The sequence below is a fragment of the Emys orbicularis genome, chromosome 8 (assembly GCF_028017835.1).
Source record: "Emys orbicularis isolate rEmyOrb1 chromosome 8, rEmyOrb1.hap1, whole genome shotgun sequence".
Taxonomy (NCBI): Eukaryota; Metazoa; Chordata; order Testudines; family Emydidae; genus Emys; species Emys orbicularis.
Window position 1 is genome coordinate 75,623,129 of NC_088690.1, and position 16,955 is coordinate 75,640,083.

Genomic DNA, 16,955 nt, shown 5'->3' on the forward strand with positions numbered 1-16,955 from the left:
GTTGTGGAAAATACTCTGACCTTTTCAGAGACATTAAGTGCAAAAGAATGTTAAATAGACTGGAAACAGGGATGTAGAGGAAACATCACAGTCAGTTACGTTCCCTAGTGTCAGCCCATCCCTTGTTGCCCCACTCTGAGGGACATCCTTCAGAGGATAATCAGGACTTATAATGACAATATAGCCAATGGCTTGGTGAGAGTTATACTTTATGGTATCTTAAAGAGCTGTAAATGTGATCTTTTCTTTGCTGGAGTGTGTACAATACGTCATGCAAAAGACTCAGTATTCCACACAGCTAGTATCTATATTCAAAAAGTCTGGTCATCTCCTTTGAGACATTTCCTCCCCAGCCCGAACATCTTTGAACACTACATTCATTAGGTGTTTCCTTTGTTGTTCATATTTTACCAGCTCTTCTTGCATTTATAATCTGATCTTGTATCACCTAGCTGACATCTGCACACAAATGTTTCCAATCAGACACAGGGTGCACAATATTAAAACTTTTAAACTTGTCCTGTAAGTGTCATCAAGACAGGATCACAGGAATCACAATGCAGAGAGTCCAACCTCTCACTGGCTGTACTGTGAAGATTCTCCTTTTCGGCGTAGGAGAAAGGAAACTTGTGTCTGCTTTTTAGAGTCTGAAAACAAGCCAGAGTGGAGAAAAAAAGTTAACACCAGACTTAATAAAGCTTTCAAGACAAAACCTGTTAAGCAATCTAGATAGACACTGTGAACTTCCTGCTGATTTCTGAAGTCTATATATACAGGAAATTTGTTAACAGTAGGAAGAAGTTGGGAGTTGCTACATAGGAGAGATCTGCCAATATTAAAAAAAATGGCTAAGTGGGTTCTGACAGTATAAACCCCTCACTGGTCACTGTTGTCAGTGGTGCTGTTCCCCTTTTCTTTTTTCTCCTGAGTCTTGTTTCCCTTCTTCTTTTTCTTCTTTTTCTTGGTCTCCTCCTTCTTGCCAAAGGTTATGAAGTCACTTTTGTCAATTTGGCTGTTTGGTGGTTCCTGCCGGATGGAGATGATCGCAGGAGATCCCGGGATAATGAATTTGTCTGGCAACTCACCGGGACCAGCTTGTTTGGGATTGCCAGGTCCATATTTAAAGGTCCAGCTGTTGCTGTTCACACCAGCTCCCACTGGGGGGGACACCTCTCCTGCCTCAGGTTCTGAAAAAGTCAAAACAACATTAAAATCTTACAGCAGCATCAAATACAATTAATCAGCTAATATAGCATACACAGGGCAAATTGTCGCACCTAAGGGACTCTTTCAAACAAGGTTCCAAATTGGGCCTCATAACTATGGACAGTCTTCTCCATAGCCTTTCCCCCTTTTAAAGACAAGTATGGCTACTCCTCTAAAATGCTCAGGAAAAGTGAAAGTCTTGACAGACTATGAACTGGAATGCAAAGTCGGAAATTAGAGGGATGATGGGTGTCAAATTGGGAGTGATTTGGCAAAGATGTTTGGAGAGGAGAGTAAATATTTCAGTGATTTCCTAGACTGGAAAATTCTTTGTGAATTTTCTTGTCATGTTGTAACTCCATAACAGCAAGGCCTAAAACTTCAGATTTTGGTGACCCACTCTTGGCATTCCGATGAGATATGGTAGATCCTTTTATTTTGGAAGCTACTCATTGTCAAATAAAAATATAAGAAAGCTTTGTCATCAGCATTTTGCAGACATTTCAGGCCTTCTAGTAATTTGGACATAACTAGGGAAGTTCTTAACTGGTGTGCTAGACTCACAGGTCTATACAGCCCCTGCTTGGTTTTATAACTCTGCCATGGTTTCTAACGTACCAAGCGAAGCAGGAATGCTTTAAACTAGGCAGCCTGTAACTAGCTTTCCAGTATAAACCCAATTTTGAATCCCACTGCCACAACTTTGCCCAAACTAACCAATTTACTTGAAATTTCTCGTGTGGTCTTCTGCCACTAACAATATGCTGACCAAATGTGATGTGGATTACATTTGTAGGGAGCTTGAAAAATAAGCTATTTTTTATTTGTTTTGTTCTTTTACTATCTGAAGAGTCTTGAACACTTTCAGTGGCTATTAGCCAGGATAGGCAGAGATGGTGTCCCTAGTCTCTATTTGCCAGAAGCTGGGAATGGGTGACAGGGAATGGATCACTTGATGATTACCTGTTTTGTTCATTCTCTCTGGGGCACCTGGTATTGGCCACTGTCGGAAGACAGGACACTGGGCTAGATGGACCTTTGTTCTGACTCAGTATGGCTGTTCTTATGTTCTTATATACTTTTACAAACTCCCAATTTTGGACAGAAACTTCAAATTTATTTTAATTTATCTGTCTTGAGTATTTGCTGGAGACTGAGTATTTTGGGGAAGATTTGATGCTTATGTTTGGAGTTATTTGTTATGACCTTTTAAACCTTTGAAGTCTGATCAAAATCGTATTCTTGTGTACCGTAGAGAAATGTAGTGTTGCAAATAGAATTGCAAGCACCTGTCATGGTTATAACACACCTCCTGTCCACACACACGTGGGTGCAATAGTGCATAAACACTGTCAGCACCATTGTAATTAGATTTGCTCTGAACAAATCTCGCCACCATATTCTGCATTGAGCCACTCTGCATGCACTGTTGCAGTGGTAGAGTAGACCAAAAGCACCAGCATTTCAGCGGGACCATTGCAATTGGTCCTCTCAACAGTCCCACAATGCTTCTACATTCTCTTCTGTGATCCGTGTGAAACATGTTATATCTCTTGTACTTCTGAATCTCACTATGCGGTTCTGCAACTTCTGCAATTTTAGGCATAGATGTTTTAAGTTTTAAAAGGTATTATGTATGCAAACCAAAAGGTTTTCTTGTCTCAGAAATAAAGAACACATTTTTAAGTTTACAGTCTCTCCTTAAAACTGTCAAGTATCAGAGGGGTAGCCGTGTTAGTCTGGATCTGTAAAAAGCAACAGAGAGTCCTGTGGCACCTTTAAGACTAACAGATATATTGGAGCATAAGCTTTCGTGGGTGAATACTCACATGCATCTGACGAAGTGGGTATTCACCCACGAAAGCTTATGCTCCAATACATCTGTTAGTCTTAAAGGTGCCACAGGACTCTCTGTTCCTTAAAACTGGTTGCATACATACAAATCTCTGATATGTGTGATGCTTCTTGATCTTTGCTTTTCATGCAGATGTTGTACTTAGGGTGACCAGGTGTCCAGTTTTCAACCAGAACACCCGGTCGAAAAGGGACCCTGGCAGCTCCGGTCAGCACTGCCGACCGGGCCGTTAAAAGTCCCGTCGGCGGTGCTGCAGGGCTAAGGCAGGCTAGTCCCTACCTGTTCTGGCACTGTGCTGCACCCTGGAAGCAGCCAGCAGGTCCGGCCCCTAGGCAGGGGGCCCAAGGGGCTCCCCCCCTGAGCACTGGCTCCGCACTCCCATTAGCCAGGAACCTGCTTTAGCCTTGCTGTGCTGCTGACCGGGAGCCGCCTGAGGTAAACCCATTCCCCAACCCCGAGCCCCAACCCCCTGCCCAGCCCTGAGTCCCACCCCAAACCCAGAGCTCCTCCTGCACCCCAAACCCCAAACCCCTCATCCCCAGCCCCACCTGAGAGCCAGCACCCCCAGCTCAGAGCCCTCACCCCTCCCACACCCCAACCGCCTGCTCAACCCGCAGCCCCCTCCCGCACTCCAAATCCCTCAGCCCCACCCCCCAGCCTGAAGCCCCCTCCTACACCCCAAACCCCTCATCTCCAGAGCCCACACCCCCAGTCGGAGCCCTCACCCCCTCCTACACCCCACAACTCCCTGCCCCAGCCCAGAGTCCCCTCCCGCACCCTGAACCCCTAATTTCTGGCCCCACCCCAGAGCCCGCACCCCCAGTTAGAGCCTCATCCCCTCCCGCACCCTAACCCCCTGCCCCAGCCCAATGAAAGTGAGTGAGGGTGGGAGAGAGCGAGCCACCGAGGGAGGGGGAATGTAGTGAGTGGGGGCGGGGCCTCGGGGAAGGGGTGAGACGGGGCGGGGCCTCAGGGAAGGCACGGGGCTATGGTGTTCGGTTTTGTGGAATTAGAAAGTTGGCAACCCTAGTTGTACTTTCACGTTCTAGACCCTACAAGGGCAGTTTACATGCTATATTAGTATGTATTTGAGGACATTTGTGTAACAGGTGGCCCATGGAATCTTTGTGAGTAAGGTAAGATGATTGTTTTCAGTATGGGACATATAAACAGGAAATAGTAAAGCATGTCTTCTCCTGGGAATGGTGTGATCATAAAGAAAGGTTGTTGTCTCCTACATGATTAAGAGACATTAGCTCTGTGGTCAGTTATTAGATAAACCTGTGTTATGTATGGGAACTTAACTTACAATAAATACATACATTTATTAATATGACTAGATAAAACTGTCTCAGCTTTTTTGCTTGTTTTGGAACAGTTGTTTTGGTGAGCTTAACTGAATTTCCCGGTTTTCAAATATCTTCACTTTTTGGGAATGTTAACAGAACTTTGTGTCCTTTCTTTTTACAAAATTACAACATTCCTGTAAGTTTCTTGTAACATTAATTTTGAACAGCTGACTTTTTTCATGTTTGTTTTTGATAATACCAGTGTTTTGGCAAGTCACTTAACACCCAAGACACTAATATGTACTTTCAGCCTTCACTCCGGCTTAATTAAATTGTTTGCCTGGGGACGTGTGTATATTTGGTATCCCCCTCATTTCCTTGAAATAATAAATTATGGAACTGAATAGTGTGTGTCTTGGCCTAGTTCCAAATTAGGAATTGATCCTCTCTCTTCTTGTATACATAAAATGTGACCTCTTATATTCCACACTTCGAATCAAGCTTTACTTGACAAATAAATATTTTCTCCTTCCCAGCAACCCCCATCCATCACTCCTTCCAAATAACCCTGGCACAGATTCTCTTTTCTTCTATTCCTGCGTTGGGCACATAAACGGGAGAGACAGAAGTGACCTTAAGCCACTTTTGGACCTCCCTAATTCTGGACTGTGTCAGAGGCCTGCACAGTGCAATAAGGTATAGCCCCAAGGTTTCTTTAAAGTGTGTTGGCTTATTATGCCCCTCCATAGACCACTATATCAGCAAAACAACTGGAGCACAGTGTACTCTGGCCATGCTCCTCCTGTCCTCAACATGTCCCTTATACCAGGGAGAGGGGCTTTATGTTGACCTAATGATTAGGGTATTCTGCAAGGGTTATTTAAGATCCCTTTCTGCAGTGTAAAGGGGTATATCCTATGGCACAATGTAGGGGGGTCCTGGATTGCCTGAAAATGTTAAATAACACTACAAAGTGCACATGTGTCTGTCTGTACCACTGAAATCTAATGCAAAACAGGATACTGTCTCTTTAATCTGGTTCTGCTTACACAAATTTACTCACCAGATTAAGTGACTAATATACATCACAAATCCTTCTGCTATAGTGGAACCAAACTTAGCAAACCCATAATATTTACCCTGGAATCAGGATTCTGTGAGCACCAGGACTAAGGGGTTTGCCTCCACTTATCTGTCTTTATCGCAGCCCTTGAATACATTTTTTGCCCTTATAAATTAAGCATATTAATACTCCTTAATACTCACTAAGCCAAAGGAAACTAATTATCCTTACAGTGGGCTGAGGAACTCAAAAGCAGGGAGACGGCTACAGACAGAATGTAATAGGTTAATGACCATCATTTCCTAGTAGCAGGGCTTCAGCGGCCTTTTCAAGAAATTTCACTTCTGCTTGATTTACCTGACAACAGTGTTTATATCTGGAGTGTCAGGCAGGAAGGTCACAGTTCAGTTGTACTATCACTGCATGTTTAGGCATTTCAGATCAGGGATAAATGTCACCTACCCCTCAGTTTCTAAAGCCTCTATAACGAGTTATTTATTGTCTGATCAACAAGCATTTAACACACAAAACCTCTCGATTTAGATGTAACTTTACACTTAACAGGATTAGTTGTGCTTCCCTTGCATATTTTCTGTAGCTTAATACATGCTTTTAAGATGTTTATTGAACTTATAAAAACTGTCTAAATAAAGCTACCCCCCCAACTATATTTATCACACTTCATTTAAAGTGTTACACTCCTTTTCTCTGCACCCTACAGCTATATATGACCTTGTCAGAGGTCATCACAAAGTAAAACAGGACTGGCCCCTTCTTGCCAGTGCCTAGGCATTCCCTGAACTGGAGCTGACTAGGTAAGTAGTGCTCTCTCCTTTGTCTTGTTCTCAATGAATTCAGGAGTCCTTATGTTCAATGATGAAATGATTTATTTTTAAAACATAGGCACAAAACGGAAACTAAACCCAGACTGCAGCTGCAGCTCCCTGACACTACAGATATGTGTGCATGTCTGCATTCTAAAATGGAAGATGCCTTTTTGACCTCATCAGCCACCACCCACAGGCTCAAAGACAAATGCAAGCATCTCAGCAGACCTCTGAGATAGTGCTGAACCACACCCCCTCCATGGCTTTCAGAGACACTGCACAACTGAATATGCCAGATTTTTGTAAAAGATGAAATATAAAACTAAAATCATGAACAGCAGTAGTCATGAAAAATCCTAGGCTACTATTTGCAAGAAGTGTGTGTTCGAAATTACAGCATGGATAATTTTCTGCAGCCCTAGATTCCCCCTTTAGTTTCAATTCAATAAGACTGTGGTCAGGGTTGTATTGTTTAGAAAGCAGTTTCATTCCACCCCAGAGAGGCTGCATTTCAATTATGAGCAAAGTGACCCCTGTGTAGTTTGTGGGTTTGGTAATCTTTTGATGAAAGACTCTAAAATAAATGTCTGTCACTCAGATTTTATATGGCTATCTTTTGGAAGATTAGATTTGTGCATTCATTCAATTGAGGGGTTGGTTTTTACTGGCTTGTACCCTATTCCAAATGCTGTGTAAGCAGAACAGAGCTGACACGCAGAATGATGGGTTAAAATAGTCTGGAATTGAGATATCTTCTAAGTGCAGATCATGATGCCTGCTTCACAGAGCACAAAACATCATGTCACTCAGCCGGCAAATCAATACTAGGCCAGGGACGCAGGCTTTTTTCTCATTGACATTTTATTTTCTCTTTTTTAGGGCCTGTGCATACTTGCAGTCTCTGCATAACCCCAAAGCTAAAATCTGGCATTTGCCAGGAACAGGTGGTGCTCACTTTACATAATGAGAACTGTCCATATAGTGTAGTGCTTTGTCTTTGCCTCCCATGTCTCTGCAGCTTTCTTAAAGAACCTTTGTCAGAAGGAGGCTGAGTTTAGTGTGAGAGCAGATGTGCCCCTGCTAAAGGGAGGTAGAAGCATTTCTGTGCAGCTCTATCTTCATGCAGAGACATTTGTGACTATGTGACACGCTCAGCTGAGACAGTAGCTTGCTTCCATTCTGTCCCTCCCCTTCCCATTCATCATTTTGTCCTTGTCTGTAAGGATTTCAGTGGCTCGCGGATCCAAGAGGTCATTCAGATAAAAGCTTTCAACCAAACCATCTATTCTTAGTAGTTTCAAAGGAAATCTTTTTGAATTGTCTGATTTTTCTAGCCAACAGAACACACGCTATAGACATTGTGAATCTAGGACTAACCCAGTCCTTACTGACAGACTCCTCCACCCTCATGTCAGTGCAACCACATTGTTATCAATTAAATGCATTTATTTAAAATGGAGATCAGGCGACAAGCAGGAAGTAAATCGCAGGGAAAGCCAGTCATTAACCTGATTTTTTCCTCCCTGCCTCCTTTGCTGATGCACTGACTGCAGTTTCTGCCTCTGGCTGGCATGATGAATATTCACTGCTATAAAGAGTCTGACATTCTGCACACTTATTCTGAAACAGCAAGCCAAGTGCAAGCATTATGTGCACTGGAAAAAAAGATCTCTCTGTGTCATTCGGGGGATCTCTGCAGACATTCTAGCTGCACTGATCTTCCCTAAGCCTTTTCTGGATTAAAATGCCCATTTAATCTTTTTTTTTTTTAATCAAGAAAAGTGGTAGATATTGAATTTCGAGATAGGGAAGTGATGCAGACAGAAAAAAGTTAAACCAAATAGCCTAACCCCGGTGTCTGCAAATGATCATAGTCTTTTCAAAGGATCACATCAATTTGGAATTTTAAAAAAGCAAAGCAAATAAATAACTCTCGCTCTTTGCACTTACATCTGTTTGACCTGTCCTGCCCTACTGATTTAGAGGCGGAATTGGCAAAATAAAAGCTCCTCCCCCCCAGGGAGCCTGCTGCCTTAATCCCTGCCTGTGTTTAAATACAGTAACATTAAACTAGGTAATTATAGCGCATATGGTGTGTGAGATCCCCAACCCCCAACTGCTCTAACACCCAGGCACAATACAGGAGAAAAGCAACAAGGACTTGCTGCATTTTCTAGTTTGATTTGTGGTGGTTATTAGTGTTGTGGCACAACTGGACTTTAAATTAAATACAAAAATTTTATTTAAAGAAAAATTCTTACAGGGAATTTTTTTTAAAAAAAATATTTATCTCAGGTACTGGAATAGCTCTGCCACTGTGTTCTGGGCTGTTATTACAGCAGGAACTGACTTGCCAGCTATCATAGGCTAAAAATCAGGCCTCTTGTGGCCAAAGCGTAACACTGGATAAATGGCTTCTCACAGACACTGATCAAACAAGCAAATAGAAGAAGTCGTCTACAGCCCCATTGCTCCCTTATTAGAGGAAGACCCTGCTCTTCAGTTCAGTTCAGCTTCTTATACAGCCTAGGATGACCAGATAACAAGTGTGAAAAATCGGGATGCTCCTTTTTTGGAGGGAGAAGGGGGTACAGTTGCATATGCAAGACAAAGTCCCTAATATCGAAACGGTCCCAAAAATATTGGGACATCTGGTCACCCTAGCCCAGCTCCCCATAGCTGAATGTCTCTTGGATCCTGCAATGCAGGAAGGTACCCGTTACTCCCCTTACTCAGCAACACAGTTTTAACCCTTTCCTCATCCAATTTAGATCAGGGACTATATATGACATGCCTTAATTATAATGCATATATCTGGCCGCCCGCTATATTCTTGATACAACTGGATATATATTGCAGTTTGGTATGAATGCAGAATACATATCCTAGTTTGCTTAGTCTATAGATTTTGCTACTGACTGCTCCAGACTCTGGGCTTGCATTATATGGATTTTTATTTGCATAATGTATAGGGTGACCATATTCCCCTAAACTGAAAACAGGACACCGTGTAAGCTGCCTGGTGTTGCCACTCACCCGAGGCCTGCCGCATAGGGCTGACAGCCCAAACCACCTGGCATCACCGCTTGCCTGAGCTACCTGGTGTCACTGCTCACCCAAGCTCTATGGTGGGGTAAAGGGCTGTCAGCCTGAGTCCCACCACATGGGGCTCACAGCCCGAGCCCCACCACGCAGGGCTGACAGCCCAACCCGCCTGCCGTTGCCGCTCAGCTGATCCGACGTCATGATTTTTTTGGCAAAACCGGGCATTTGTCTTGTTTGCTCTTTCCTGAATGTTCCTCCATGCCCATCTAGGGCAAGAGCAAATGGGACAAATGCCCTGTTTTGCCAAAAACATCATGATGCTGGGGACAGAGCTTAAAAGGGGGACTGTTCCGGCCAAAATGGGACGTATGGTCACCCTAATAATGCACTATGCCTACAGTCTGGTAGTGGCAATTGTTAGGAGATTGTGATTATAGGTGGAGAAATCATGGAAATATATTTTAATATAATCATATATATACATTTAAAATATGATTTAAACATTCAAAACAATAGACATCATTTGCCTAATTTTGCACAAACAATAAAACAATGCGCAGTGAGAAATGCAGTTCTACAAACCTGACCAGAGGCAGTTTGTATGTGTCACTAGACTCAATAAACCCAAACCCTCAAGAGCTACCCCCTCAAACTTTTTCCCTGCAGGTGCTCCCTTTTTCCCTAAACCCTCTCTCCATTCAGGCCTTTCCTCATCCTACCCCCATCTCCCTCCAAAAAGGAGACAGACCCCATGAGCCCAATCCTTGACTAAGGGAAAGAGATGGTATCTCAAAACAGGTCCCAACTCCCAACTGGGGAAAGGAAAGAGCTGGAGCTTCACTGATAATGATCTCTTCTTTCCTCACATAGAATTGTAGGGCTCCAGACTGGGGTCTCTCCCTCTTTCCCTTGCCTAAGAGTTTTGTCCTCTGGGTGGGGGTCTTCCCTCTATTCCCCATGATCAGGGGTTGCAAGCCTCAGGTGTGTCTCTTTACGCACATCCAGGGTGTGTGCACTCTGATCTGAGGTCTTTACCGCTTCTCAGGGATTGGGGGCCCCCAGGAGGGGGATTCTCCCCACTTTTGCCTGCCTGAGTTTTGGGCTTCCATGGACAGAAGGATCTTCTTTTCTCTTAATCAAAGGATTGGGCTTCTGGGACACAGGGAACAGTTGTTATGAGGAAGGAGAGACCAGCAGACTTGTGAGCTGGAATCTGAGTCCATTTTAACAAACCTTTCGTGAACTGAGTTTCTGGAACATAAATAACCCCAATGAGTGCAGGTTGCATTGCTTCCATTTCCTGATGCCTTAAGCATTGCTGCTTTGAACATCAGAGATGTCAAACCAGAGCCCAGGTGCTTTTATCCAAAAGTTGTGAAGGACACGGAGCTGGCTCCACAAACAAGCTTTTACACCTTCTTCCCTGCATCATGTCTTACAATTCTACCATGAATGTGTGTGTTTGCACATGCATCTGTGTGTGTGTGTTTGTGAATAAAGTAGAACCTTGATTTTATGCACACCAATCTTACAGACAACCAGTTATACAAACCATTTTTCCCAACAGAAAAATAAATCACATAACAAAAATGATGTCGATGAAGAACAAGTCAATCTCCCTTCATATTCTGATGCCTTTAATGCACTGGAAATCACTTGCCAGTGGTTTGAAGGACAAGAAGAAAGCAATGCAGTGCACCATACTGCAACTTCTGCACCACACTTACTATAATTTTGTGATGGCCAGTTTTATGAACTTTTACTTTATGAACTCCGCAGTCCCCAATTAGTTCATAAAATAGGGTGATACTGTAGTGCTGTGTCCTCCCCAGTGCTGCATCCCCATGTCCCCCATTGTGCTCTCTGTCCCCCTGGATTGTTTCCACCCAATGCTCTGTGTCCCACAGTCCCGCCATTTGTTTTGTGTCATCCCACCAAATGTCCCCACTACTATTGTGCCCCCAGAACTGTGTCTACCCCAGGGCTCTGTAACTCTTGTGTTCCCAGCCTCATGCTTTTGTGTCCCCTTAGTGTCCCCTCACCTCATGTCCCCTCTAGCCCATAGAACTATCTTTAGCATTTATTTTATTAGCAATAACGCATGGAACCCACAGGCCTGTCTCCTGTAAGATATTGGCTTCAGCAGTTAACATAAGGCTTGAGGCCTATGAACAGGGCCATCCCCACGGGGGTGCAAGGCTCCGGACATAGGTGCCCAGTTTCTAATCAGCCGGAGGGCACTCCCCCTGGCTCCGCCCAGGCCCCACCCCTGCCCACACTCCACCCCTTCCCCCAAGGCCCCACCCCATCCTGTTTCTTCTCACCCCTGCTCCACCCCCGCCCCACCTCTTCCCTGTCTCTTCCCACCCCTGACCCACCTCTTCCCCACCTAGTTCCACCCCCTTCCCCCAAATGCGCTGCGCCCTCGCTCCTCTCCCCTCCCCGCCAGTGCCGTCTGATGCCGGGAGCGAAACATCCGATCTGCGGTAGGTGCTGAGAGGAAGGGGGAGGCGCTGATCGGCGGGGCCTGCCAGCGGGCATGAGGTGCTGGGCAGAGGGGGAGGTTCTGGTAAGGGAGCTCCTCCTTGGCCCCTCCTCCCTGCCCGCCTGCCTGCCACTTGCCTCCCTGTTTGCCTCCTCACCCTGCCCACCTGCCTGCCTCCCACCTCACCTCCCCGCCTGCCTCCTGCCACTGAAGGGCCACCCAAAGCGTGGGGCCTGGCACGGTCGCCCTGATTTACTGTAACCTAGGGATGGCTCTGCCTATTAACTTTGGCACAGATAAATGGCCTAATGGTCACCCCTAAGTTTTGGGGAGCTGGGAACAGAGTGTGTAAGGGTGTCTATAATGGTATCTATAATGACACCAGCCAACCACAGGAACATGAGCTAACATCAGCTTTTGCATATTTTAGGATAGAACATCTGCAGATGTTTGGCCATAAGAGTGCCATGGCAATGAATTGACATACATGATAATAATTTGAGATCATTAATATACTAACCTATAGGAGAAAGGCACCCCAACATTAGTAGGGTGATGAAATACAAATAAGGAAGAGGGGAGAACCCCCTACTGAATATGCATTAGACATAGTGGCATCAGTGTAATGTATTATAAAAGCTGTATCCCAGCCTGTGGGCAGGAGGAGAGAGAGATATAGCCCTTGGAAGGTGCCAGGATGATGGCCACTGTGATGGTGAGGAGGAAGATAATGGTTAACATTTCAGGTTGTTCTGCAAGGGATGGTGTGAGTAAATGAGTGTTCTGATGCACATTCTACATTATCTCTATCCACCTTGATGGGTTAGAGTGTTTGTGACTTCGCTAATTAGTTAATAAACCATTATAAATACAGAAGGGTTCCTGAAGTGTGAGTGTTGCAATTGTGCACAGCGGATTTCCCAACTGAACAGTAATTTTAATAATACTGGACCTGGTCTTGGGACAAGAACCTGTCAACCCTCAGACAGACAACTGGGAATTCTTAAGTAATCAATATAATTAATACACAATCTATAGATAGGGCTACATCCCCAACTATGTTTCCTCCCCAGGTTTCTGTGTGTCCCCTATGCAGCTGCTCTACGTCCTCCTCATGCTCTGTGGGACTAGTGTACCCCACAACATTCCCCTCAGAACTGCCCCTTCACCATAGTGGTCAGACTGGGAGACCCTGTTTCTTTCAGGGCAGGAAGGAGGAAATTAACCTCTGCTCAACCTCCTCCCTCTGCTGGGTCTTCAAATGCAGCCACCCAGGGATCACCCAGCACCAACAGGAGCTGTGGTGGGGAGTGCGGAGTAGTCAGAGAATATTTTGATCCAAGGGGCATTAAACAGAGATTAAAGCAGGATGTGGCCATGTCTAGGGAGAGGGAGAGAAGCCTTTTCATTCTTTCCTCCCTAGCTAAAGCACAAGCAAAGCTGGGTGGGAATTCAGCAGGGAATGTGAAGTTTGAGGGGACGACGTCCTCCCCACACTCCCAGTGGTTGCACTTATGCCAGAACCCACCCAGCTCAGCATTACACAGAAATCTTTCTTTCTTACCCCTTATCTTATCTTCCTCAGGGCTCCTCAGGGAGTTAACTCATCTGTTACTGGAACTGCTAGCAGCGTATCCCCCTAAAGCTTTTGAAGACTTAAATAAATCACTGAATGTAGTGTCCAGCCAGGACAACAAACTGACATTTGCAATAAAATACAATTGTGTCTACTTCCTCTGGGGGTGGGAGGATGGGTGGGGTGCATTCTGTTATTATACTGCAACATTTCAGCATCAAACTGTTATATACAATTTTAAAAATAAATTACTACACCATGTTCCTTGCTTTTTTCTTCCTTCTTTCCTTTGTTCTCTCTTTACTCTACTTTGTCTCTTTCCTTACACCATATACCCTGACGTATCCTTTCCTCAGGAAAATTCAGCACCAGGTTTCCCTAATTTTACTAGTGTTTAACAATTTTAACATTAAAATATATTTATCTAAAACAGTTATGCTTTCATCTCACTCCTCTTTCTCATCACACCTTTCTGTTTGAGAAGCTTTTTTCCTCTCTAAATCTACTTCCCATTCATGTTTTTTCCCCTTTATTTTACCTATTATTCCTCCCTTTCTTATTTAGGGCTTGGCTATACCTGTGAGTTAGAACACACTAAAGCAGCCCTGGGCACCCTAACTCCCAACCTGTCCACACTGGCAAGGCACGTAGAGCGCTCTGACTCCTCAGCTAGAGCGCTCCTGGTACTTCACCTCAGCGAGTGGAATAACGTTTGCTGCGCCTTGGCTACAACGCCCGGGTGTCAGTGTGAACGAGGTGTTGCATTACTGCACTCTGATCGGTCTCCGGAAACGTTCCATAATCCCGTTAAGTCAAGTGGCCACTCTTGTCATTGTTTTTGAATCGCTGCAGGAATGCGGATATGCCCTTTCAAAGCTCTGTTTTCGACATCCGGAATGCTTATCTGCTCCGAGACAAAGCAACCATTGCTGTGGAATGCTGTGTGTGAGAGAGAGAGAGGCGGGGGGGGGGGGGTCTGCTGCTGTCTGAACTTACAAGACAGCATGTTGACATGCTCTTAGCCCCCCAAAAACCCACTCTCTCTCCCCCCACATACACACAACACAGTCCCTGTCACACTCCACCCCACCCACCCCCATTTGAAAAGCACGTTGCAGTCACTTGCATGCTGGGATAGCTGCCCATAATGCACCACTCCCAATGCCGCTGCAAGTGCGGCAAATGTGGCCACGCAAGTGCGCTTGAAGCTGCCAGTGTGGACAGACTGCAGCGCTTTCCCTACTGCGCTCTCCAAAGGCTGGTTTAACTCAAAGCGCTGTACATCTGCAAGTGTAGCCATGCCCTTAGTTAAACTGTTCTCCTTAAAAAAAAAAAAAAAAACTCCTTCCCCACACCTCTTTCTCTCTATTTCCTCACCTCTTCCTCATGTTCTGCTGGGCTCAACCTCCTCCTCCTTCTTTCCTCATTTTACCCCATTGCCAATTCTCCCTCCTCCTCTCCTTGTCTCACGACTCTTTCCTCTTCTTTTTCCTACTCTTTTCTCTTCCACTACCTCCCACATTACACAGTGCTCATCCAGATCTTTCCCCAGTGGGTCTGCAGACTCCCAGAAGCCCTTGTGGTTTTCTCCTCCAATGGGGCCGTGAAAGCTTGTCCTGATTAATGATGCTTGCTAAAGAAAACGATGGCTTCCAGCTGCACTGAAAAGGGGTCAATTAAGCACTCTTTGAGAGCCCACTGGTCTGATCCATTGTGGGACCATATTGTTGTTGCTGAAGTCCTGCTTTTCAGCTGAGTTTGACAATGGTTGTCAATCCCAGTCCTTCCTGCCCCTTCCTCAAACAGTGCTGAACTTGGCTCTCACATGGGTGTGGACAGCGTCAACTGAGTTTAACACTTATTTGAACAAAGCATGTTCAACCCCTAATTCAATGAAGGGCCATTGTTGCTTTAAAATGGACACTGAACTCTGTCCAAACCTTGTCCAAACCAGTGGGTCAACCAAATTCAACACTGGCTGATGGGGGTGTGAGAATATTTGACACCCGTTGTCCAAAATGGCTAAAAATTCTAATGTAGACAGAATGGCAAGCATTTTCGAACCTGGTGCCTAAAATTAGGCTCTTAGGGGGAGATTTTCAAAGGCTCATATAGCACTTCGGCACCTAACTCCCACTGACTTTGAATAGGAGTTAGGTGCCTAACTGGTATTTTGTGATTTTGAAAATCTTTCTCACAGCCCCCTTATATTCTTATTTAGGCACCTAAGCAGAACTGTTCTGATTTTAAAGGCACTGAATACCCACAACCCTCATTGATTTCAATGGCAGTTGGCGCTCCTTTGCGCCTCTGAAAATCAGGCTGTTTCTGTTTAGGAGCTAAATGTGGATTTAAGAGCCTAACTTTAAACATCCAGGTTTGAAAATGCTGGCATTAATAATCCCTCATGCAGCCCAAGGTTTCACTGTGCAGCTCTCAATGACATTTGCTCTGCTGTTACTGATCATCATATCCGCTACTCGCACAAACATTTCAAACTGTCAAAAGTTGATTGATTTTTTAAAGCTAATCAGTGATTTCATGATATTCCTTATGATAAAAATCCAGCCTTAATTTTATGTATTTCAGTTTCCATATTTAGCTAGTGTATCATGTGTATTTTGTTATATATATATATATATATATACACACACACACACACAACTATATATGTGTGTGTGTGTATTTTGATCAGCCTTTTCTTTACCAGTTACAAAACAATGGCCCTTTGAAATGATTATAATCATTCTTCAGAGCCTTTACAATTCACCCTTTAAATCCTTCATAGTTCGCAGATTATTAGCACTGTATATCAAAATGGCTTCTTCACAGTCATTCTCGGCAAATGCATTATTCTATTACTTACAAATATGAACCAAATATGAAGCAGTTCTGTTTAGGTGCCTAAATAAGAATATGAACCAAATCCATACATTAAAATGCTTTCACAGAATTTGTGAGGAAAAAAATGTAATGCACATGAAAAGCAGCTAGGTTTTAATCCAGAGTAGTGTATCTTTTTTATCAAAATTATTTTTGTCAAGCATTTTGCATACTTGCTATGATTACACAAAGGAATTTCAAAACATGTATGTTTTTTGAGTTCCATGTGTCAGAAACAATCACCTAACTCATTTCTGTTTCCTGTGCTCTCTTTCACATTTTAAAGAGACAGTTTTTCTTTCAATTGGAAGCAAAATGGTTTCCCAATCTCAGATCCCTTTTCAGCCTTGAATTGACCTGTACAACTAGCTTACACAGGGCCTGGTTCCCCATTGCTCTGGACCTTGTGTTGTCATTTATACCAGTAGAAAATGGTGTAAAATGCTATCATCCTGATCTGTTAGTGTTTTAAACTCACTTTACACTGGTGAAAAATGACTACACAAGAATGGAGAATCTAGCCCAAAATCTTTAAATGTACAAGTTGCTGCCTAGTTTTGAATAACTTCTTTTCCTATTCTACCTAATCTATCTATGCATTTCTGTTGCACACCTCATCAGTATGAGTCCAAAAATTATGAGTTAGGCATCCCCAAATCATGAGATTAGATTAAAAATAATGAGATTTTTTTAAAAATAATTCATTTGGGGTTCTTTTATATTTGC

The 16,955-nt window shown here is 44.0% G+C and overlaps 1 protein-coding gene across 2 annotated transcripts in view; it reads right to left on the bottom strand.

Moving 5' to 3' along the window:
• Window positions 1-876: 876 nt before the first annotated feature.
• LOC135882779 (protocadherin alpha-C2-like) overlaps window positions 877-16,955 on the bottom strand; it is a 185,729-nt gene continuing 169,650 nt past the window's right edge. For both annotated transcript variants that reach the window (XM_065409802.1, XM_065409801.1), the window contains one exon: window positions 877-1,187. In XM_065409802.1, coding sequence (XP_065265874.1) covers window positions 877-1,187 — 311 coding nt within the window. The remainder of the gene's footprint in view (window positions 1,188-16,955) is intronic.